This window comes from Brienomyrus brachyistius, chromosome 18 (genome assembly GCF_023856365.1).
Source record: "Brienomyrus brachyistius isolate T26 chromosome 18, BBRACH_0.4, whole genome shotgun sequence".
NCBI lineage: Eukaryota > Metazoa > Chordata > Actinopteri > Osteoglossiformes > Mormyridae > Brienomyrus > Brienomyrus brachyistius.
The window spans coordinates 16,466,434-16,490,888 of NC_064550.1; the positions used below are offsets into that span (position 1 = coordinate 16,466,434).

The window sequence follows — 24,455 nt, forward strand, 5'->3', positions numbered from 1 at the left end:
TGAAGATCTACATTGGATGTAATTTTGAAATAAACTGCACCAAAATTTAAGCGACAGCGCTAGGTAGCAGCAAAGGAAAGAAAGGACGCTTGCAGAAACAAACTTCCATGGAATGTTGTAGTGGTGATCTGGTTCGATTCTTGAGACTGCACCAAAACTCAGGCAGTGTCACTTAGAGGTGGCAAATGAATGGACAGCCACAGATGCAGATCTGGTGAGCCTAATTACACTGAGACAACTCACAAAAATTTGCCACATTAACTACCTTTAGATCCATCTGCATGTCAGAAACAGGCTGAGAATCTGTGGATTAACTGTACCTTCTCAACCTCACACTACTCCTACATTCCCTTTGCCACCGAAAAGGATTTCACTGCTAGCTTGGAGTAATTCCTTTCTATTTATATCTCTTGGCCCTGTAAGGGGAGACATGTTTGCATTAGTGTGGTGCATATCGACCACAATAAGATGTCCTGGATAAATGCAGCTTTCATTTGGTCTGACTGTGGGGTTTCCCAGGGATGAAGATCTGACCAAGGGGCCCTGCTTATAGTAGTGAAAACAAGTCAATTGACTGGAAATGAATCCCTCTACCTTCCACAGACAAATATTCCCAGAATTCATCATGGGCGCACAACAGAGAAAGCAGGGGGACGAGGGTCACTAACATTGCAGCTCGTCTCATATGGACAGCATATACACACGTGCTTATATTTAGTTCACAGTGAAGTCACATGGTCGCAGTAGTATGACATTATCATTCCTGAGATGAAATGTGGCTTTAAGCAATGACTTAAAGAAGCCTTGGTAGGAAGTGGGGAAGGAAGCCATAAAGTAAACATCCAATAGGTAAATAGCTGTTCCAGCTTAAAGAGCTGGAATGTGATGGTCTGACAAGTATCACTGACACACCCACCACTTCAAACAGTAAATCTTCTCTGTATGTGTGTTTCTTAAGTATAATGGAAATGCTTGTTTGGGAAGACAGGGTCGCAGGGCGATGTTTTTGGTTTCAAAATAGAGGGTTTCCACAGAAATTTGAATATCCTGTCAAACGGCAAAACAAAATCTCTAATCTGCTCTATCAAAAATATGAAAACAAACAACCTGATTACTTAGGCTGACTCCTAGTTTCTCTTGTTCATTTAAGTTTAAAATAATATCTGCATTAAGTATGGGTGTTCCGGGGGGGGGGGGGGGGGTTGCCCTAGAGATTTTGTTGCTGAATGCCACCCCCCAAAGTAAATGCTTGTTCAAGTGGGCAGAGCAAACAAATTGAGAAGGATTTTCCAAGCCAGCCATTATGTTCTGGCTGTGGTTTTGCCTAGTCTGCTCCTGTGCCAATATTCTAGCCTAGTGACAATGTGTCTTCTGGCTCCTTTGATGGTGGGTGGAGGTCCTGGAGGGTTTCTGATTTTGAAGATAATAATGACTGCTGGTGTTATTGATAACTGACTAAATTCCTCGTGACCTGGCAGGACAGTGTGTGCTGTTACACACTGGTTTGGCCAATTTAAACAGCTGAAGGTTACTGAGGCAAAGGACAGTGTCATGGTAACACATCAACCCCAGTTACATGTAACATAATCGATAATCAGGCTGTTTAAAATCTGATCCACAGCCCACATATCTGGTCAGTTTTACGCATTCACAACAGGTAACCTCCTCTTCCTGCATGGAAGCACTCTATAGCTATTTGCTCAGCTGGTATACACGAGTACCGGGGCTATTCAAATCACGGTCCTCAAGGTCCGAGCCCTGCTGATTTTCCAGCCTTCCTTTACATGTGAGTCTTGATGGCCAATCAGAATCAGTCATTCAGACGTGGAAGAACTGAAAACACAGCCTGGATTGGGTATCGAGGTTCAGATTTGTAGGCCCTGTAGTATAATGTAGTATCAGAAAGAACAGATTTCAAAAAACCAAATTTCTTACTGATTCACAGGCCTTATTGTAATCCCAAAAAGATCTATAACCTTAAAATAATAAAATTATATGTGAGAAAACACCGTAAATTTGATTAGTGGGCTTAGAGAGCAGTAAAAACACTCTATCTCAAGGGTTATGAATCGGGTTGTGAGAATATAGGTTAAAGTTGTGAATCAAGTTTCAGAAGAATTGTAATTCACTTGGTTTTCTTGATGCTGCCATTTGCATATGCTGTGGTTTGTAGAAATGGGTATTTCACTGTCAAAGCTGAGTATGTATTGCTGTACACCTCAGACAGGATCTCTTCACTTTGTGTCACACGGGGAGGCCAATAACTATGAAAGTGCAAGAGGGACAGAATGTTTAAAGGCATTAAAAATTGTGACTTAAGCTCTTTGGGCGTCGTTTGTGACAAAAGAATGGCAGAATGACAAAAATATGAAGGAAAGGCAAGCACTTTGGTTTTGTGGTGGCTGGAATATCAAGGAACTAGAAAAACCATAACAGAACTGACCCACACAAACCCCTTCAGACACTCATACACTACAGTTGAGGTGTTTCTCTTCATTTATATATATATATATATATATATATATATATATATATATATATATATATATATATATATATATATTCAATTCAAATTATATTTCACAGAATGGAAGAGGTGTTAATTTGAAACGTAGCAGTACAGACAGCCCATTATTATATATAAGACCAGCTAAAGAATATCTAGCTTATAAAACAGGAAGTGGAAATTTTGTGCGATTAAGGTCCTGAAGTTAAATAGTTAAACCCCTTAACCCTATTAGCATTTGCGCCTAATTCATGCAATTAGTACCAAGCCAAAGTTCTCCCTGCTGGGATCCGTCTTGGCATGACTGCCTCACTTTGTGTGGTCCAAGGCAGAACCCACACAAAACACAATATACCAGCTCACTGAAACAATATGCCCCTGAAATGTCACAATATCTCCTGTGTGTATTTGCTTTAAGTTAAGGGGGAAAAAAAGTTTTGATTGACCATCATTTACTCCTTTGCTGTGACAGCATTTCAGTCAGTGTTGCACATGTGTGTGAACAGAGCTGGAAGTTATAATCAATATTCACATCTGCACCCACTGAATACCATCCCAGTAAGTGTCTCTGGTCGAGGCCCTGTTGCATATTTATGTAAACACAAAGGAGGAATAACAAAAAATATGACTCACTGACCCTCCCTCCTACAGCCTCAAAGGAAATAGACATTAATTTGAAAGGCTGGAAAACAGCATTGTCCCAGAAGAGAAAGACGTAAAGGGGAAATTTAGTAGTCAATTTATTCGTGAATTTGTCAGACCAGAAAACAAAGAAAACGCAGGAAGCAGAACTCACGTTTGATGTAGATTGACTGAGGTTATTGGTTTTTGCTTTATCGCTTTTATACAGTATAATGGGTCGCATTACTCCCCCCTTTGACCTCTTGCCCTTGACTTGGGCTCAGATACCTTCATTCACATTCCTCAGCTAGAGGGACATTTTTAGCTTTGACCTTTGGCCTCCGGAACATAAACAAAATATTGGTATCCCTTAATGGGGAAATGACCTGTTAGCTTGGAGCACGCAGACACATAGTCAGTTCCAAGGAGGGCAGCTGATACACGAAGTATGACAGAAACTCCTGTATGTGAAATGTACTTTCTCATGTTCAAGATATTACAGTGTGCAACTGGAATCCCGTAATACTATATAATATAATAATAGTTCGAGCTGTAGGGAAAAATGGAATTCCACATATATAAGCAGTTAAACTCTTGCCATGATGCCAAAAGTTATCTGAGTTCCCACCTATAACAGTAACACAGTGATTTTAAGATCCTGGACCTACATTCCCACAAGCTGGATTGCGGTCCAAGTTTATTTCAGGGGTTCAGTTTTTTTTTTTTTTTTAAGGGTAGTATTCAAGAGTCTAATACAGGGCTGGACTGGCCATCTGACATACAGGGTATTGGGTAAGTGGGTAAGAAAAAATGATTGTGGATGGACCCATTCCCACCCCCCCTCGGAAAATGTACTGTGGGGCTGTTGGGGACCCCAAAGTCCAGACTAGCCCTGCAATTGCATCGCTTTTACAAACAGAAATACAAAACCGCTGTATCAGGTGTCTGCTCGGATAAATGTAGGGTGCTCTGGTACTTTGGTCATTCTGCTGAAGCAGTGTGCTTCAGAGATGGCATACCTGATGAAGCATGTTCCATTACCTTACAAAGATCCCAGCAGGACTGGCACTCTGCCACCTAAATATTCTTCCTCGTCAGTTTGAGTTTGTTGAATGTTCTGGTTGTTTATGTGAATTCAGATTTAAGCTCCTGTTTGAGGGATTAACTTTATGTACCTTTGGGAAATTTGGAAAAAGTGAAGTTATTTGACTGCAATATCCGTACTGGTGCCATCTCCTCGCATATATGACTTTGCATTTTTGAAGATAAAAACAAAGTAGTTGTTTATTTTTCTATGAAAACGGAAAATTTTAAAATCTACATTTTATTGTACTTCATAAAACTTCATATTCGTTATAAAGTATTGTTCTGGTTAAAGTCATATTTTGACAGTGCACACGAAGTTATAAATATGTAACAACAATACCACAGAACTTGATACATTAAGGGCAGCCAGCCACTAGAAATAAGATGTCATGATCGTTTAGTATATGAACGACAGTCAGTCTGTGGGGCAGTGAGTGAGAGTGAGTGACTGAGTGTGAGTGAGTGACTGACTGACAGAAAGAGTGTGACTGACTGAGTGTGCTTGAGTGTGAGAGTGAGTAACTGACAATGAGTGACTGATGGAGTGAGAGTGACTGAGTGTGAGAGTGACTGAGTGAGAGAGAAAGAGAGAGTGTGAGTGAGTGACTGACTGATTGAGTGAGTGAGTGAGTGAGAGAGTGACTGAGTGAGAGAGAGAGTGAGTGAGTGAGTGTAGTCGTGTCCTCCGGGCGTTGCGCATGCAATGCAGACTGAAGTGGAAACTTCAAACAACTGCACATCTGGTCCCAGTGTAGACAGGCGCACTGGGACCGGCTGAGTGGAGACGAAGCCCGTCGCATATGAGAGGATACAGCGGAAAATCGATCTACGCGAAACACCGACACAGCACTTGACAGAGAAATGTGTTTGTTTTTCGGCAAGATGTGCATCGGCTCGAGTTTGCTGCAAGGTGACGCAGCGCTCTGATCCAGGTGGAGTGACGACTACTGCGGCAGTGGTGTGTCCGGGAGGGGAAAAAGCGGACGGAATAAACACCATACCCGGGCGGGAAGGTGGCTGCGTTACGATGCGTTTGTGTTTACGATGGAAGGGAAACGAAAGCCAGCGAAAATGCAGCTCAGGCGCTCCATCAGCGAGCAGCTAAGGGACTCCACGTCGAAAGCCTGGGATCTGCTGTGGAGGAATGTTAGGGAGCGTCGCCTCGCAGGTCAGTGTCCTTGGAAGGCATCGGGGCGCCTACAGTATATAAGTGCATCCTCATAGTAATTCGTGCAGTGCCGCCTGCGTCGCAGTTCTTCATGCCCCCCAGGCTTATTCGCAAGACGCAGGACTTTTGTTGTGGGTGGGTAAGTTCTCTAGTACTATTTTAGGACACTGGCTATCATGCCGGTGGCGCTTTCTGCTGGGAATGTGCTTGACACTCATGGACCTTGGGATCTCACATGGCATCGAAGGCTGCGTTTACCTCCAGCCGGACACCCTTCGGCTGTTTTGTATCACCTATTCCTTCTCAAATAGATTTTACCGTCATTGTCCTACTTGTCAGCTCCTTATCCTGTAGATGTGGGTCACATTCAACTGTTTATAATATATATATATATATATATATATATATATGAAAGCGTATTTGCTAAATTAATTTGCATATTGAATTAAACATTCAGTAACATTTCTGTGAATGCACTTTAACAATTTTACTTTGCGGTTTCTGGTGGATGTATATAAATGGCCTTTCATGACTGAATGTCAAACAGAAGTGCTTTCAGGACAGTTACGTGCCAGCGAAAGTTTCCCAGCTATGTAGCATGCCGACCGATAACCTTAATCCACTCCTGTCCTGCATGTTGTAAGAGCGCAATGTGTCACTGTGCTGAAGTTCACTGGTTGCCTTTTCTCAGAAATCTCCGCAAAGAAAGCCACCCCCTTTATAGCAGCATGCGGTCCTTGAGCCCATCCATTGCTAACCGAGGGGATCCTCACCTCCCGTTACCCCATTTGTTCTACTACACTGTTATCGCACGGAGGCAGTTAAATATCGATAGCATAGCATTAGCAGTTAAATATCGGTAGCACATTTATTATCGCACTGAATTAGAAAAAAAATCCTAATCAGACATTATAAACTACAGATATTAAGTCAAACTTCGTTCAGCCAATCAATGCTCGGCAAAAAATAAAAGACACCATTTGAATTTATATCAATAAATACTTAAGAGCCAATGACTGAATCATTATTACAGCTCAGTAATGTTATGCAGCAATAAAGTGAAGTCAGCTGAGTACCTGAATCTACTGGCCAGGTTACACCTCCATCCATCAGCAATGGATGGTTTTATTCCCTGTTGGCACGGGCATATTCCAGGACAAGGATGCCAAGATGAATCGGGTTCGAATTGTCAAAGAGAAGTTCAGGGGGCATGAGGAATCATTTTCATGCACGACTCGGTCACCACAGAGTTGTGAGTTTAACCTCATTGAAGGTCTTTGGGATGTGCTGAAGGAGGCTTTATGAAGTGGTTCAATTCACGTGTCAATACAGGATTGCGGTGAGAAATGAATGCAAATCTGGATGAAAATAAAGGGTGAGATGTTGCATAAGCCTGTGGAAACTATGCCATGACAAATGCGCGCCATAATCAAAGCTAAAGGCGGTCCAACGAAAAATTCAAATGGCGACTTCAATGGCTGGGCAGTGTGCTGTCGCCATAGCTAAAACGGAGTTGCCAGATCTCACGAATCTAATGCGGACTCTCGCTTTCAGAAACTCACGCTAACGCAGAAAATCTTACGGCAAATCAATATTATTCCATTATAATCATAAAATTAGCTACACCAGTAGCATTGGTATCGTTTGCAAACCCTACAGACTATTTACAAGGTAATAATACTGTTACATACATGTAAATGCGTGTGTTGGCACCAGCCAGCCAGCTGACCAAAGTTGACAACCCTGGCTAAAAAAAAACAACATAACAGAAAGTATATCTTGTATCTAAAATTAAAAGTGTCCTGTGAAAAAACGAACCTTTGCGTCTACCATACTCTCTCGCTCTAGACCGATGACCAGTTAGATCGTTAACCGAGGAATTTCTGGTTCCCGCCAACGTGCCTTCAGAAATGTAGATATGAACCGCTTTTGTCGTTTCATTTAGAAAGAAATTGTGACCGAATTATTGAATAATCTAACTAAATTGCTGCTTACATACTGTCTTAGCCAATGAATGTATTATACTAGACAAAGTCTCAAACTGAGGATGGTCGTGTGTCTATACAAGGACTTAGGGCCTCTGTAAAGAGTATAGCAGCGGTGGGATTGAACTAGTGCAATCCCATAACTGCTACCATGCTGTCTGTTATCCAAGCACAGAAAATAATTCATACACTATGTTAATGCGCATGTGGTTTTATTATGTTTCGACTGCATTTCCAACAGAGAATGGTAAGGCTCTATTAAAGAAGACAGCAAAGGCAACAGGAAATCATATTTGTTAAGCTTATGAGTTTGTCTTGTATTGCTTACACTTGCACCTTGGCGTTCATCGGAAACTGAGCTGCACTTATGCCTAGTTGACTCCTTGACAGCATGTATGTTTGCAATGTGCTATTTGACTCACTTTTATGTCACTTTGGAGAAGAGTGTCTGCTAAATATGTAAGATGTAAAGAAATGTTCAGGTCAACAAAACTAACTGATTCTTGGTCACTTGGAATATCGCAGGTAATCAGCTGTCTCTCTTGGCAAGTGAAGTTTCTTGAAACCGCATAATTTTGCGTCAGCAGCTATAGCAATTCAGCACTAGTTTCTCTGGGTGTCAGAGTCAATGAATAGACCATTTAAGAAAATGAATGTGGGTCTAACTCATTTAGTGCCAAAGGGTGGTGAGCCCTTACCAACAATTTTGTTGTATATTTTGTTGCCACTAGGTGTCAGTCTATTAAAAAGCTGCTACTACGGTTTTCGTTTGAAGGAAAACTGAAGCTCTTTTGTTTAATTTGACATATAAACAATCGTTTTTAAATAATTTCGGATTGTTTAAGGTTTACATTCACATTTTATAAACTACAGTGGCACTATGCGGCACCTGTTGCTATTTAAACACAAATGCTAAGCTACACCAAAGCATCGAAGATTCTCTGAGTGCCGTGCCTGCCTGTTTTAGCATGCCCGGGGGCTACAAGCACATCTCCTGCCACAGCTGTGGACCCTCCCAAAGTATCCTGGTGACTGTGGCAGTGTGTCGTTACAATTGCTCAGATGTTAGCCCCCGTGTTCTGTCCCTGTTTCAGCCAGAGACTCTAGAGCTAACTGTAAACACAGACCTCGTTTTGTCTTCTGATTAAACCATGGGAATTTGCAGCTGACCTCCTCCCAGGAAAGGATAAGATGATTGAATACAGAACATTAAAAAAGGCACCTAACAGTCCATATGGTGAGCAGTGGGTGACTTTCTGAATGAGAGTGAACCAATCCTACCTTATCCTACCTTAGCTTATCATGGTATGTTATTTGTTTTGTTGCTTAGCAAACAGTGTAATTCAAGACAACTTTCACAACTTCCAGTCCTGTACTTTCATATTTTTATCTATTTAGAGGGCTGGATGTTGTCTTGAGGCAATTTCGACTGTGTGAAAAAACAGGACCCCCCCCCCCCCAATAGATGAACCTGTGAGTCTCCTGGGCACAAGTCCAGTCTCATCGTTCCTGCTATTACTGGTTTTCAAGCGCCCTGGGGAAGCCTCCCTCTGCCAGGACCAGGCTGCCTGAAAAAAAACGGGGGAAAGTTCCAAGATCAGTGAATGAGGACATGTGATATTCAGCTTTGATTATTTTCATGTGGTTTAATTTTCTGTTCTTCAGTTGCAGCTCAGTGATATGAACTTACAAAGCAGTAATGGAATGGGGTTTTCATCACCAGAAAAGCGTACTTGCCTTCTGTGGTGTAACATTGTATAATATATTGTATGTGTATCCAGAATACATGTACCTGTGAAGGAAAATGTAGAATGCAGTTTCATACTTTAATGCACTGTTACATTGTGAATCTATGGTACGCTGGGGAATACAGAAATCTTCATTTTAAATTTAAATTCAGTTTCTTAACTGGCCACAGAGACTCATTTACACAACTGGCTATTTTAGTATCTTCCTTACAGTCACCACTCTGTGATTCACTGTCCCTTAGGTTGCAAAACTTGCTCTATTTGCAAGGACACCTGAGAAAGTGACTTTATTTTGGGGGTTGATGTCCTCGTCTCTGTGTCCTTTTCATATTTGATTAATCAAAGCATTCCTATATTCAAGTCATATTGGTGCAGGCAATCCCAATATCTGTGTTGCTTTCTCTGTCCTCTTTGTCGCTATCTCTGTCCTTTGTCGCTATCTCTGTCCTGTTTGTCACTTTGTTTGTCCTCTTTGTCGCTATCTCTGTCCTCTTTGTCGCAATCTCTGTCCTCTTTGTCACTTTGTTTGTCCTCTTTGTCGCTATCTCTGTCCTCTTTGTCACTATCTCTGTCCTGTTTGTTACTTTGTCCTCTTTGTCGCTATCTCTGTCCTGTTTGTCACTTTGTTTGTCCTCTTTGTCGCTATCTCTGTCCTCTTTGTCGCTATCTCTGTCTTTGTCGCTTTCTCTGTCCTCTTTGTCACTATCTCTGTCCTCTTTGTCACTTTGTTTGTCCTCTTTGTGACTATCTCTGTCCTCTTTGTCACTTTGTCTGTCTTCTTTGTCGCTATCTCTGTCCTCTTTGTCACTTTCTTTGTCCTCTGTCGCTTTCTCTGTCCTCTTTCGCTATCTCTATCCTGTTTGTCACTTTGTTTGTCCTCTTTGTCACTATCTCTGTCCTCTTTGTCACTTTGTCTGTCTTCTTTGTCGCTATCTCTGTCCTCTTTGTCACTTTCTTTGTCCTCTGTCGCTTTCTCTGTCCTCTTTCGCTATCTCTATCCTTTGTCGCTATCTCTGGCCTGTTTGTCACTTTGTTTGTCCTCTTTGTCGCTATCTCTGTCCTCTTTGTCACTTTGTCTATCTTCTTTGTCGCTATCTCTGTCCTCTGTCGCTTTCTCTGTCCTCTTTGTCACTTTCTTTGTCCTCTGTCGCTTTCTCTGTCCTCTTTGTCACTTTCTCTGTCCTCTTTGTCACTTTGTCTGTCTTCTTTGTCGCTATCTCTGTCCTCTTTGTCGCTATCTCTGTCCTCTTTGTCATTTTCTCTGTCCTCTTTGTTGCTATCTCTGTCCTCTGTCACTTTCTTTGTCCTCTTTGTCGCTTTCTCTGTCCTCTTTGTCGCTATCTCTGTCCTCTTTGTCACTTTGTCTGTCTTCTTTGTCGCTATCTCTGTCCTCTTTGTCACTTTCTTTGTCCTCTGTCGCTTTCTCTGTCCTCTTTGTCGCTATCTCCGTCCTCTTTGTCACTTGCTTTGTCCTCTGTCGCTATCGCCGTCCTCTTTGTCACTTTCTTTGTCCTCTGTCGCTATCTCCGTCCTCTTTGTCGCTATCTCTGTCCTCTTTGTCACTTTGTCTGTCTTCTTTGTCGCTATCTCTGTCCTCTGTCACTTTCTTTGTCCTCTTTGTCGCTATCTCTGTCCTCTTTGTCGTTTTCTCTGTCCTCTTTGTCACTTTGTCTGTCCTCTTTGTCGCTATCTCTGTCCTCTTTGTCACTTTTTTTGTCCTCTGTCGCTATATCCGTCCTCTTTGTCGCTATCTCTGTCCTCTTTGTCACTTTGTCTGTCCTCTTTGTCGCTTTCTCTGTCCTCTTTGTCACTTTCTTTGTCCTCTGTCGCTTTCTCTGTCCTCTTTGTCACTTTCTCTGTCCTCTTTGTCACTTTCTTTGTCCTCTTTGGCGCTATCTCTATCCTCTTTGTCGCTTTCTCTGTCCTCTTTGTCGCTTTCTTTGTCCTCTTTGTTGCTACCTCTGTCCTCTTTGTCGCTTTCTTTGTCTTTTTTGTTGCTATCTCTGTCTCATGCACATACTGAGTTACACACATATTAGCTATACACACACACTAATGTTTAACTGCTTCTCTGACCCAAATACATTCACACAGTCACAGACTCTCTTTATTTGCCATATAGATGTACTCACGTAGGACAACATTGCTGTTTGACAGCAAATGAACAATGCACAACCCCCCAACCATGATGGGGATTTCAAAAACACATTCCTTGGCAATGACACTGACAGGCCTTCTCACCATTTCACTTTTCTGTGTTTGTTCAGCGGCCGTCCGCCTCTTGTATTGTTATTTATAGGTTATTTATTGTCCTGTAAATACACTCAGGCTCATGGGGTATGTTCCCGTGTTCTGTGGGTGGGGATGTGACCTATAGAGCCTGATAAATTAGGCCTTCGTTCACATGCTCATGCCCTCCACTAATGCTCTCTGCTAATGTACCATGTTATTTGGACCTTTCTCTCATTCCTCTGAACCCAGGCTTGATAAGTGGTTGTACGCATCATTGGGACAAAATTGCCCACCCTGCAGGACATCTACATCCGGCGATGTGTATGTCCAGGGTGTTTAGTATTATCAAAGACACTCAGCACCCATGTCAAAATCTGCTCCAGTGGCTGTTCTCAGGTAGGCACCTCTGGAGCCTTATGGCCGGGACTCAGAGGCTGAGGAGGAGCTTCTGCCCCCAGGCCACTAGGATCATCAACACCCCCAAGTAAAATAAGCTTCTGCTGCAACCTGCACTTTAAATATTTTCTCAAATATTTACCTTTTGTCTTAACTGTTTATATACTTCTATTTAAATATTTCTGGGTGGATAGTACTTCTTTTTTATTATCTTATTTTGTTATATCTTGCCTTTATTCCTTGTTTATAGAGCTGTCTGGAGTAGCAGCTATTTCATTTCACTGTTGTTCTACTGGTACATTCATGCATGTGACAAAAAAAGTCTTGAATCTTGAATACACAAGTTCATAGAGGGATGCAGCAGTTATTATGGGTGTCTTTGGTCTGAGTCTTAGGCAGTCCAACGTGTGTCAGTGCCCCCTCATCTGCCCAAACTGCCTACACATTCAGTCTCATGTGGGGGACCGCCCCCCCACCCATTTTGTTTTGGCAGGCTGGCTCACAGAGTCTTTTGTCTTTTGTTGGCCGTTTAATTTGCCTGGGCCTGAAGAGTCAGAATGTGTACAGGGGAAATGCAGTAGTCCATGGTATGTGTACGAAGCCGCCCAAAGTAGGCCTTCTGAGGCAGGGTGGTGGGGGCGTGGACACCGACTGCACACAAAGTGCTGTTTTATCCCTCGGGTGCCTTATCATGGATCACAATCATCCTGTGTGCATGTAATGGCGTGTTCTCTCCACCCAGTGAAGGGAATCCTCCTAGATGACAGTGACCTCCATGTGGCAAGTGGTCTTTATTGCAGACCCCTGCTTCACTCAACCAAGCTGCCCTGCTGTAGGTCTCTCCATTTCTCTCTCCGTCTCCCATCTCTCCATTTCTCTCTCTGTCTCCCACCCTCTCCCTCTCTGTCGGGCGTGTTCTGCTGATGAGCCCTCGGCCGTAGCACGTCGGCCTCTGCATGTCTCTCATGCCTGACATGTGCAGAGCGGCACATGCTGGTGGTGCAGCCTTCTTGAGGCTAAATTCATGATTGGCTCTCTGGCCAATCAGACGGGGCTGAGGCTCTGGGTGGAGACAAAACAAAGTGCTGCACTTCTCAGTGACTCAGTCTGTTCCTAGTTGTTCTGGTAGCTGTAGTAGCGTGTGTGTACATATTTCTGTTTGTGTTTGCGTTGTCGGAATAGTTTGCGTGGGAGACGACAAAGTGGCAGAGACCGGTAGTTACGTTGAAACGCATGACTTTCCACTTCTACGCTGTGGATGGAGGACGATCGAGAAACAGTGTACAGGCAGCTCTCGGACATGCGCCGGAACCAGGAGTGTTTGGGCAGCGTGGGTCCCGATGCCCCAGATATATACCTGCGCCTGGGCAGGCGCCGCAGGGCGCCGTCCAGCTACCGGCTGGGCCGCATCATCGCCCGACAGCAGCTGCTGCAGAAGATTGCTCAAGGTATGGCCTGCGTAGAACCGTGTTCCTCATCTGTCGCCACTCTCAGCTGGTTTGGCCAGTGGTGCTGTAGTCCTGAAATCCTTCTATAGCAGTTATCCCTACTTTCCTTGTCTTACCACAGCAGCACAGCTATGATTCTGGAACTGAGAGTGTTTGCAAGTGCATAATCCCAAAAGCGTGCCTGTTGGTATCTCCTTGCAGAAGCTCTAGCAAAGATGTTGTTAAGTGTACATGGTGGTATTCTGGTCTCCCGGGAAACCGGCTGTGCCGCTTCACGGGATTAGGACCTATCAGCCCCATCCTACTGGATGAAGGAGGCGGGTTTGAGTGTGTTAATAGCATCCCTCACCTTTTCTGGCCCCAATTCAGGCGCTTAATGGGGGTCTTGGTCTCCTTCCAGTAACTCAGGCGCACATACATGCCATATACTTTGACAGACATTCAATCATTTACATTAACACTTGACTGATGATTGTATGTCACGGTTTAACTGGAGCTGCGCTGGACATTGTAGCTATTTTTTTGATTAAGGAGCAGCTTAAAGAGGTCAGGCACGCAAAAGCTGACTGGTGCTCAGCAGAGCTTGTCCAGTTCTGTACAGTGTAGCTCTCCGTTTGCATTCCTACAGTGGGACATGTCAGGTCTTGTGTCTGTTCTACGTGTACATCAAGGCTGTGCAATCTTCTCATGGACATGGGGGAGATGCTGGGAGCAGCTGGTTTGGGGCAGAAGGTGATATAGATGGGCATATGAACAGTGGGTTATGGATTCACATCCCTTGGGTGTAGTTAATGTCTTGCTTTATAACAGCAGCATCCAAAATGACCTAAACTGTAAAACTGCTTTGGACAAATGTGAATACGAAAAGGTCAATCATGTTTATACTTTGAACTGATTAACCTGTACTTTGTGCCCTAATCCACAGGATTTACAAGAATTTCATTTTGCTGTTCTCGTGACAATGACTAAACCTTGAAGCCATATGAAGTCACGTAAATGAGCTGGTGTGTTCTGTGATGGTAATTAGCATTAGGAGACACTTTTAAACACTGACATGGGTATGACCTTGTAGGTGACCTTTTGTTGACACATGGAGTGACGCCAGTGCTCCAGACACCAATCCAGCACCTCCACTGGTCCCGACTGCTCCAAAGCGTTGTCATATTCTTGAACCAAGCGTGGTTCAGTTTATTGGTTGATTCTGAATTCTTGGAGGTAGCCACGTCTTATCTCCGCAGCCTTTCATTACCGTAATGTCACCAAGAATCAGAGTGGCTATATGAACAGCAACAGTTGCCAAAACCAAGGTTTGGAGAGTGCTTGGGGAGAAACAGTTGGGCAGCTGTAAATCTATAACATCACAAACTGCAGAAGCTCTTTTTAAAGGGGAGTTACCACTACACTGCAAAAAGGGCCTTTTCTCTCTCCAGTGTTGTCATGGAAACTCACCCATTGATTCGCATGCAGTGACATCTGCTTTAGTGCCGATTCAGCCTGAAATTCCCTTGTGAGAGAACCTTGAGATATTGGCCCCTGAAAGAAGCCGCTCCAAAGCCACGTCCCACCATTTCATGCATGCTACGGATCACGCCGCTCTGCATTTATATCAGTCTCTGCTAAGACATCTGGGGGGCAGACTCCCTGTTTAGAGAGTCTTCCTGCATCTTCTGGCCAGATCACGCCATGGGCAGTGGGGATTCCTGAGCAGGGAGCAGAATTGGGATGGTCCTCAACAAAAACACAGATGGCATCGAAAGCCATCTAAAGGCAGAGGTGTAAAGCTCAGGTCCAGAAAGTACAAATCCAGGTTTTGTGTCAGCCAACCAGCTGAATACTCTGTGAATGTAACTTTATACTCAACTGGTTGGTTGAAACAAAATTTTGGTCTGAATTTGTACTTTCTGAAGATGAACTTTCCATCTCTATCTAAAGGCTGATTGCTTCATATCATCCGTGCTGTTGCCCTCATTGAGCTGGACTGGCTTCAACTCCTGGCTCAGAGGTACAACAGGCATGTCAGACGCGGAGACCCACAGACACTGTGCCAAATGTTGCTGACGCAAAAACCGCACATGACAGAATTACACTCACACACTACCCTCTCTGTACAGTGATCAAATGAGCCATTCACAACTTGTATGGAGGATTGGGGGGGTTTCCTGCCTGATTCTTGATTCCACTTAGAAAATTCCCAATTTGTATTTTCTATTTTTTGACATGAGCCCACAAGTTTCCTTTGTAAAAAGAAGCTTAAATTGAGCTCATTGGTTTGGGTGTAGACGGTAGGCACATGCCCCTACCAGTACTGTGGCAGTACCGTATATATTTAGCGAGGTGGGACTTTGGGCCCAGATTTGGTCCCTGCCAGTGTTGAAACCAAATCTACACCCTTAACCAATTTTTGTGTGCTTTGTTGCCATGGTCATAACATACTCAGATGAAGACTCAGACAGTTGGTAATTACTGTTTACAGTTGTGTCATTCATGTTTCCCAAGTTCTGAGCTCACTGGAAAGGAATCGTGTTTATTTTCATATTTCTTTGGGGTCTGTGTTGCCACTGCTGGAGGTTCATATCTGCTGAAAGAACTTTGATTATTAGTCACTGCAGGTCCCACCAGTGATGGCTTGTTGTGTGCCTGAGTCAGTTTGCTCTTCGTGATCATTACCTTGGCTTGTTAGATGTTGGAGCTTTAGTTTTGAGTCTCCGGACCTGCTACTTGATAAGTCATTACCCACTTTGCATTGTATTAGTTGGCTTTTTCGGTTCATCCTTCCAGAATATTCCTGGTGGTTGCCTCACAGGAATGTCCAGTTAGAAATTAGCCACCAGGCGCGTGTGGCAGTATGAGCAAGTCTACACGTTAGTGTAATGATGTCATTGTGTGCCCCTGGGGGGTGGTCATCGTTAGGCGGTGTGTTCCACATCTTTGTCTGGAGATCTCGATCCTTCAGCACGGGAGGCTGAAAAACCTTCTTCTGAGACCAAGACAAGAAAAAAATTTTCAAATCATCCATGATTGACCGATGCTTTTCGCCAGGCTTCTGCTTTTGTATTTTTCCCCAGTCGTTGTCACCTTAAAGCAGCGTTCCCCAATTCTGGTCCAACACAGTTTGCAAAGTTCCCTGCTCAAACACACCTACTGAACCTGGTAATTAGCTGATTGAGACGTGTTTCAGCAGCGAAATCTGCAATTTGTTTTGGATTCTGGCCCCCCCAGGACCGGAATTGGGGGTCCCAGACTTAAAGCTAAATCATAGTTTACAGAGCTGCACTGGCCATAGGGAGAACTGAGAGATTTCCCAGTGGCCTGGTCTGCCATCCAGACGTCTTCAGCAAAGGGTCAAGTTAGATCAACAAACATGTAGCCAGTCACGAACTAGGGTGGCCAGATCTCCAGCACTAGGCTGGACAGTTTGGTTTCTCAGCTCGATGTCCGGTGCAGGGTCTCATTTTTCCTCCTTTTCAGCGTCTTTGTAATTTGCAGGGGATTACTTACGGCTACTTATCAAATAAATAATTCATTTTGCACACTACGTTAAATTTAAATTATGTTATGATTATGTTATTATTGTTAATTAGAAAGCTGCAACATGCAAAAATAGGCCAGTTGACATTACAACAATGACAGTCACTTTCAGTACCCAGATCGGTCCATTGTCCAGTTTATCAGTCATATAGTAATAAGTCCTGTTATTGACTCGGTGTCAAACAACTGGTGTTTCATTTCACTGGTTATCAACGGCCGGCCTCCCGACTCACTGCGAAAAAAGCTTCACTGCTTACACTGATTGTTGAAACCGGTCACCCGGATGATTTTACTTCATCTGTTGGTTCCTAAACAGCTTTCACCTTAAAATGATCTCAGCTCTATAGCGTTAGGATTTATTGATTTACTTTTTTGGTGCCGTGTATTATGGGATCATTCCACACTGGAAAATAAAAAGCTGTGGATTGTTTAAAACCAACATTTCTTTCTCTCCCCCCTCCAGCTACACAAAAAGTACCATCAAGTTCATCATAAGTTGCCCCCCCCCCCTTAGAGTTAGGATTCCCGGCCTAAACAAGCTTCCCAGTCCAGCCCTGGGGGTTCAGTCAGTTCAAGTTCCTTGTCAGTCTACTCAGAAAAATATAGATTTTGTTACCCATCAAACGCAGTCGTCCAGAAGTGAGTAAAACACGTGAGTAAAATGAGGATAAGCTCAATATTTGGTGTAACCAAGGTGATAAACCTCTGCGGATTGAGCCGCCTACACTTATAATACCGTAAACGCCTGTTAACAGATGCTGAATGGCCCAAAGGTTTTACAGTATAGTTTTAGTTGTTTTAACACGTTTCCCTTTTTTTACCCCCATAAATGTGGGTGCTGGTGGGGAGGGGGTTCCGTAAGGTGTCAAGTAGGAATGAGTCCCCAAACTGTGTATATATATATATATATGTCAGTTTTACTTAATAGTGTGTGCCTGCATGCAATCTGAATTATTTAAACAACATTTCCACCAACTGACTCTCATTCAACAGTGAATTTCCACCGACAGATTTCCACCAATCATTTCTCTTCTTGGGCGCTCAAAGTGCCCCAAAAGTTCAGCGAAATAGCCAATCGTGTATGGTTACTAGGTGGACATAATAAAGATTTCGCCTATCAGCATCGGCGAGTTAAATGGTTTTAGGGCCTGGAAATTTCGCCCCTGCTACAGAAAATGCGGGAAAGTTTTGGATCCTTCTCAGGTCAGTCAGTCAGAGGGAGATGATGGCGACGACGACAGTTGAGGGGCGGCTTCCAGCAAGTTCGGCGAGATCATTATTGAATTACCCTTTTGTGAGTAGGACGATGTTGGAAAAACTCCACGCTAAGGAGCTGGGACCCGACAAACCCGAAATAAATATCACCCAGCGAAGGAAATTTAATTATGATTGTGAAATTGTTGTCATTTTTTGACTGTTCATTTGAATGCTTATACTGGACTAGGAAGGGAAATCTATTGGTATGTGAGCCCCACCAAGAATTTTTTTCACCAGCCGCCACTGTGTCCACAATGTTTTTCACACAGGAAGTTTGCACCAGGACCAGTGGTGATAGTGAATCATAGGTTTATGGTTTAGCGGGACTCTTAAACTGCTCAGAGGAATGATGAATACATTCAATGAGTGTCCAGCTGCTTAAATGGGTTTAAATGAGTCAAGCCTTATGTATGCGTGTGTGTAAATGGAGATTTGGTGTAATCACTTGACTGCATGGGTGTGAGTAGGAGAGTCTTAATGTCTGCGTGTGAGAGCAGAGTGTGTATATGTGCGTGTTACAGTGTGTCTCTTCAGTCTCCCCAGGGGTAGATGAGAAGGGATCCCATCTCACGCTCCTGCGGTTTGCAGAGCGCTTGCTGCAGGCTGTGGTGGCTCGTCCAGTGCCTCTGCCTCAGTGATCACAGGCGCTTGGAGACACGAGTCCCAGTTTGCACTCGGATCCGGCCACTTTCTAATCTCTGACGCTCTGCTGCCATCCAGCTCCATCCTGAAGCTTCTCTCCAGGTTTTCACAGCTGAAATGAGTCCCAATGCCAGAGAGTAGCTATAATTCTTCAGTTTCAGAAATCCTTTAAATTCTTCCTCTGTATATTAGCTGAAGAACTTCATGGTGGTTTTGTATAGTTTTAAAAAATTTTTATTGCTCATTTATATGTGGTTTCACACATCACTAAACCTAGACGGTAATACAGACAGTAGAGAATCTGCAGCCCCAGTGTGTTTCAGGCAGCCGTACCGTGAAAAATGGGATCTGGAAAGTTGTGCCGGAATGCGCCTCATGGCCCATCGCTGTGGAATTTTGGTAGCCTGTTGCCATGCATTTGCCGCGGTTGCCACGGTGACCTGCCCATGCTTATCGCCTGTTGCCACACGCGGGAGCTGATCGCGGCGGTGTCGCGCACTGAATGTATGCAGTCGCCCGGCTCCCGCGCAGTTTGAGATTGATGATTAACATTAAATGTGACTGAGAAGCGTCAGGAACACGATCCTGCAGCTTATCGCCTTTGCTATCAGTGTAATAGAGTGACTGGCTTCAGGCTGCTGCTGCTTCCACATAAGGACATAAATCTATAGTCCTCACATCCAGCAGTGGAGGGATGAAGCGATTCTCAGAATAAGTCAACCCCCCTCCCCCTGGCTTAATGTAAATTTATTTGTACACAGTCCCTCTTACTCTGTGCCGGGTAAGCAATGGGAAGATGGATGTACATCAGTCTGACGGGTGTTCGGTCTTATCCTAAGGCAGCGTTTCCCAGCCTGGTCCTTGGAGTTCCTCAAACGGTCCACGTTTATGCTCCCTCCCAGCTCCCTGCCAAACGGTCCAGGTTTTTGCTCCCTGCCAGACAGTCCACATGTTTGCTTCCTACCGGGAGCTGGGAGGGCACAAAAATGTGGACTGTCTGGGGGTCCAAAAAGACCGAGCTGGGAAACACCGTGGGAGCCACAAACTCAGTGGGTCTTTAGTAATTATAAGAAGGAAATAATTATTGCTATTTGGGCAGCTTGGTGGCTCAGTGGGCACCACTAGGGCCTGACAGCTGTGTGGGTGTCCTCTGGGTATCCTGATTTCCTCCCCCAGTCCAAAGACATACAATTAGGTTAACTGGTGTCTCTAAATTGACTGTAGTTTATTACTATTATGCGTGAGCGTCTGACTTGCATTTGAATGGTCTGCTGATGTTAACTGAGATCAGCCTGATGTTAGTTATTTCCAGCTGAAAAAATGCTTGGTGATGTTTCTGTCCTGCTGGTGATTTTAATCCATCAGCCAATACCTTGGATGCAGTTTAAGTCTGCAGATGAGATATGAGATTTCACAGGAAGATTGTGTCCTTCATGTGCGGCTGGGTTGCGAAGTTGCGTCCGTGGACCCAATCCGCTGGCTCTTGGTTGCCCCCTGCTGGATGAAATAAGCCCAAATTCCCCAGAAGGTTATGGCAGAGACAGACTTCTGGCGTTCTGGTGCTGACTAAGGGCTCGACTCGTGAGAAACATCTGGGAAGATGGAAACTGTCTAAGGATGGAATGAAGCACATTTTATGGTGCTAGCTCTCGACCTGAAAACGTTTATGGAGGGAAAGAGGAAACCACAGCATGTTCTCCTGACATTTACAGTGGGTTTTACCAGAGTAAAACATGACATCTTTAAATAGCTGGTGGTACTTTGTGTAGCTGGAGGGGGGAGATAATCAAGGAAGGGGGTGGCAGAAACAACCATGAACTGTTAATGTGACATCATGGCCCCATAGACACATGGACAGAGCACTATATGTAGCATAAGAGGGGATTTTGCAGCCAGAGGGCACACTGCCAGAGGGCACACTGCAATAGGGCACACTGCCAGAGGGTGCACTGCAATAGGGCACACTGCCAGAGGGCACACTGCAATAGGGCACACTGCCAGAGGGCACACTGCTGAGAACCTGATGGGCAAATGAGGTTAAAGGCCCTTGGGGAGGGGAAAAGGAGGGATGGTTCAAGCTTTAATATCAGGCGTTCCTCGGAACTTACTCGGATTCTTATGTTCCAGTCGCAGGGTAGGATTATAGGGTTAGGTAAAATAGTACTGAAATATAAGACAGTGCAGGATAAACAGTAGCGCAATACGAGATGTGATGAAACGGTGCAATATAAGAATGAGTAAACAACTAGGAAAGCAATATGTGGGACCACAGTATAGAAAATAAATAAAGATGCAGTGCAGTGGAATGTCAGTGCAGGTTACTGGTTTGTACAGTGAAAGAAGCCGTCTCAGCATGGGGTGGTGCTGCAGCGGCAGTGATGTCTAGATGGTGCCGCTGTGGGATAGAGCTTGAGCTGCAGCACCGGGCCAGCCTGGCAGCTCCAACCGGGCCGGCCTTGCAGCCCCAACCGGGCGGGCCTGGCAGCCCCAACCGGGCCAGCCTGGCAGCCCCAACCGGGCCTCACCGACACCTGAATCTTTCTGGGGAGTGCTGAATTCAGCACCCGTATGTCATACTGTCATTCTGCTGGTTCAATTTGTCCATGTGATGATGTACCTTAATTACAACAATCTAGCCATGAAAAGTCATGTCTCTGAGCTGCACATTTTAGGCCTCGTTTCCATGGTGGCAAGAGGGTGGGCGGCTGTCGTACTCAGGGCACACGTCAGGCTGACAGAGCGCTTGCCGAACAGCAGCTCAAGTGATTTTCCACTGGAGGGCCCCTCCAAATATTTACACTGGGAAAGCAGATGCCCTCCCCCCCCTCCCCCCCCCCCCACAAGAATGATGCTTGCTTGGATGATCCCTTGAGTTTTCCATGTAGCGATGACTTTTAAATTGTACGAGATGAAAACCCTCATTCTGGTCAAGTCAGAAGGAGATCAGGTGGCACAAGTAACAGGACTGTGGTGGGAGTCATGGCAACAGCAAACGTGTACCAGATGACCCCCAACGTTTGTGCCCTGACTGACTTCTCTCACCCGTCACCTGGCCTGTCCATGGAGTATCAGAGGATGCTGGACATATCCTTCTCCTGGGGATGGTGGTGATGAGGGTGTCAGGAGGGGTCATCACCCCAGTCACCCCTGTCTTCCATTTGACAGGAATCTCAGGCTCTGTGGAGGGCAGAGGGGTGACGGAGGCCTCTGCTGGGTTGCGTGCGTTCGGGATTTACGCTTCAAGTTGACAGGACCATAACCTCAAACCCCCAGTTGCTTGCAATTACATCCATGCTGAATTTATTTACTCTGTCTAATGTGTATAAATTTTATAATGACAATTTTGAATCATCGAGATTCTCACGAGGAAGTTAAGGATAGGAGCTTCTCACCACCAATACTGAATGCGGAGCATTTTGTTCCAGCCGCCAGGTGGAGTGTTAGTTAAAGTCTGCACTGGTAAAAAGGAGAGGGTTCATCTTATATACCCTTCCAGTCTGTTCTACCCCATTGTGAATGTGTCAAATGTCGCTGGTTCAAACCCAGCCTCAGCACATCTGTGGGTCCTTGAGCAAGGCCCTTGACCTAAGTTAGTGTTTCTCAGCCCACTTGTCGGGGAACCACAGACAATCCACATTTTTGCTCCCTTCCAGCTCCCAGCACAGCTGATCCAAACAATCAGGAGTACAGAATACCAGGTGGGGATCGTGGGTTTGAGAAACACTGGCCTAAGTCGTCTGTCAGGCAGGGGAGTGGGAAGTGGGTAGGCCGTCCATCATCTTGTGACTGGGATTGTAACCTTGGAGATGCAGTATGATAGGAATTACTATCCTTGTAAAGCTTGCAATTACAACTACGCTGAATAAACTGTGACCTTCAAGAGATAGTGTTTAGAATAATGAGTTTAAATAGCAAAAATGACTGGGAAATCCATCCTTTTTCCAGCCTGGGAAGTCACTCGCGTTAACAAGGCTGAATAACTGATTAGGTGAAAATTCAGAACCTTCCCCAGCACTTGGGGTTCAGTGTCACATGCCCTCCTTGGTGTATCTGCAGCTGAAGTTTGGGAATGTCAACACCTGTTGCACAAGGGCCAATGTTACTCCCCAGAGTGTCCTAATCCACATACTGCACAGCAATTTTCCTGGAAAAGGGTGTCCATATGTAGCACTAGTGGCCTGATGAGATTTCCCGCCAGATTGGACACGGCAGCGTTTTTACTGGTTTGTCTGCCCCCCCCCCCCCCCCCCCAGCGTTCGCTCTTATCAAGGCTGCATATTTTGCTGTAATGACTGCCACATGGGGCGTTGAGTTCAGAGCCCTCAGCTGTCTTGACAGGTAATGGGGGCCCAATAGCTCCTCCCCTGGAAAGTATGACAGGACTCTGCCGAAAGCTTAGAAGCGTGGGATTTTATTGGGCTTGTGTGTGCAGACAAGTCAATTAAAAGCTCATGAAAGTGCAGGACGCGCAGAGGTTTGTTGGCCTTTCGCCGTCAAGACTGATGTTACGCTGACTGATGTTACGCTGACTGATGTTACGCTGACTGATGTTACGCTAGCGCTGGAAAGAGCCAGGGTTCCCTCGGCCTCCTACCCATTGACCTTTTATACTCATTATGTGAAACCTGCGTCAGAGCTTGACTTAAAGAGACAACAAAACACTTGGTAACGATGCGGTTAGACGTTCATTCTTGGGAAAGCAAGGAAGCCCCTAATGTGACGGGGACCAGCTGTGAGCGGGTGTCAGCGTGACTCACCTCTGCCATTCATCCTGCCATTGGGGGTGGGTGGAGTCATCTTCCTCAGCTTGGGGGGGCGGTATGATGGTGCATTGGTGGTCACTGTTGCCTTTGTGCCTCTGGGACTAGGGCTTGAGTCTCCACCATGGTTCCACGTGTTTGGACTTTCCATGTCCTCCCCCATGTCATTGTGGGGTTTCTCTCCACATGCCGAGGTTGGAATTGGAGTTGTCAAAGAGACCTTGGGCATGAACGGTGCGTGTGCCCTGTGGTGGTTTGGCTCCCCCTCCTGGGTCATTCCTTGTCTAAATCTCCACTGACTTAACAAACTGAACATTGCACTAACAATGCTCTGGTCATGGGTTCAAATCCCAGGGAGTGTTTCTAAACTGTATCCCTACCCTTTACTGTAAATTGGATAAAATCATCCAGTAGTTGTGTCGGTTTTTGGAAGGGGGTGATATGGACCTTCCATCCTGCCCTTGTGGTCCTTCAGCAGTTGTACTAGACCCTCTCCTGGAGGCCCTGGTCTCCCGTGTGTGTTCTTTTGTATTTTTCTCTTTCTTTGTTACGTTAATCCACTGCTGACACATGCTGTGGCATCTGGTACAACTTACGACATGGTGCACATATCAGATGTTGGCACCTTAATGAATGTCCTGTGTGGTGTAATATGACTACAGTCCACGTTGTCTAGCTACGCTCCGTCGTTAAGACTTGCTTCACACTTAATGCGTTGCGTATCGGTGCGTAAATTGCTCTCGATGGGAGGGTCGACCCAGACTTCTTCTAAAATTCTTTCTGTAACTACCGTCATTACCCCAGACTTGTGACTGCTTTGGCATGAAAGTTTGCTCGTCTCATTCGCGTGTGCAATAAACCCGTACAGAACTTGACTCATTGCCATTTTTGAATCTGCCTGATTCAACTCATCAGATATCTCACTTGTTTACTGTGTCCATGCGCGGCTGGTTTTTTTTTTGTGTACAGTCAATTCTGCAGATGAGGCTCTCTCCTTTAGGGTTGAGCCTTTCCTCCTGTAGGGGGCGCCGAGCACAAGGGGTATCCTGCTGCTGTCCTCTCATACAGCGATGGGGAG

General features: G+C 44.9%; 1 protein-coding gene across 5 annotated transcripts in view; it reads left to right on the forward strand.

Moving 5' to 3' along the window:
- stard13a (StAR-related lipid transfer (START) domain containing 13a) overlaps positions 1 to 24,455 on the forward strand; it is a 64,818-nt gene that overhangs the window by 24,743 nt on the left and 15,620 nt on the right. The window contains exon 1 of one of the 5 annotated variants that reach the window (XM_048982776.1): positions 4,444 to 5,381. The exons of 1 other annotated variant lie outside the window; for it this stretch is intronic. In XM_048982776.1, coding sequence (XP_048838733.1) covers positions 5,258 to 5,381 — 124 coding nt within the window. In that variant the 5' untranslated portion in view covers positions 4,444 to 5,257. Of the gene's footprint in view, positions 1 to 4,443; positions 5,382 to 5,451; positions 5,521 to 12,807; positions 13,191 to 24,455 lie in introns of those variants that run through there. 3 more of the 5 variants (XM_048982778.1, XM_048982777.1, XM_048982775.1) reach the window with 3 other exon arrangements.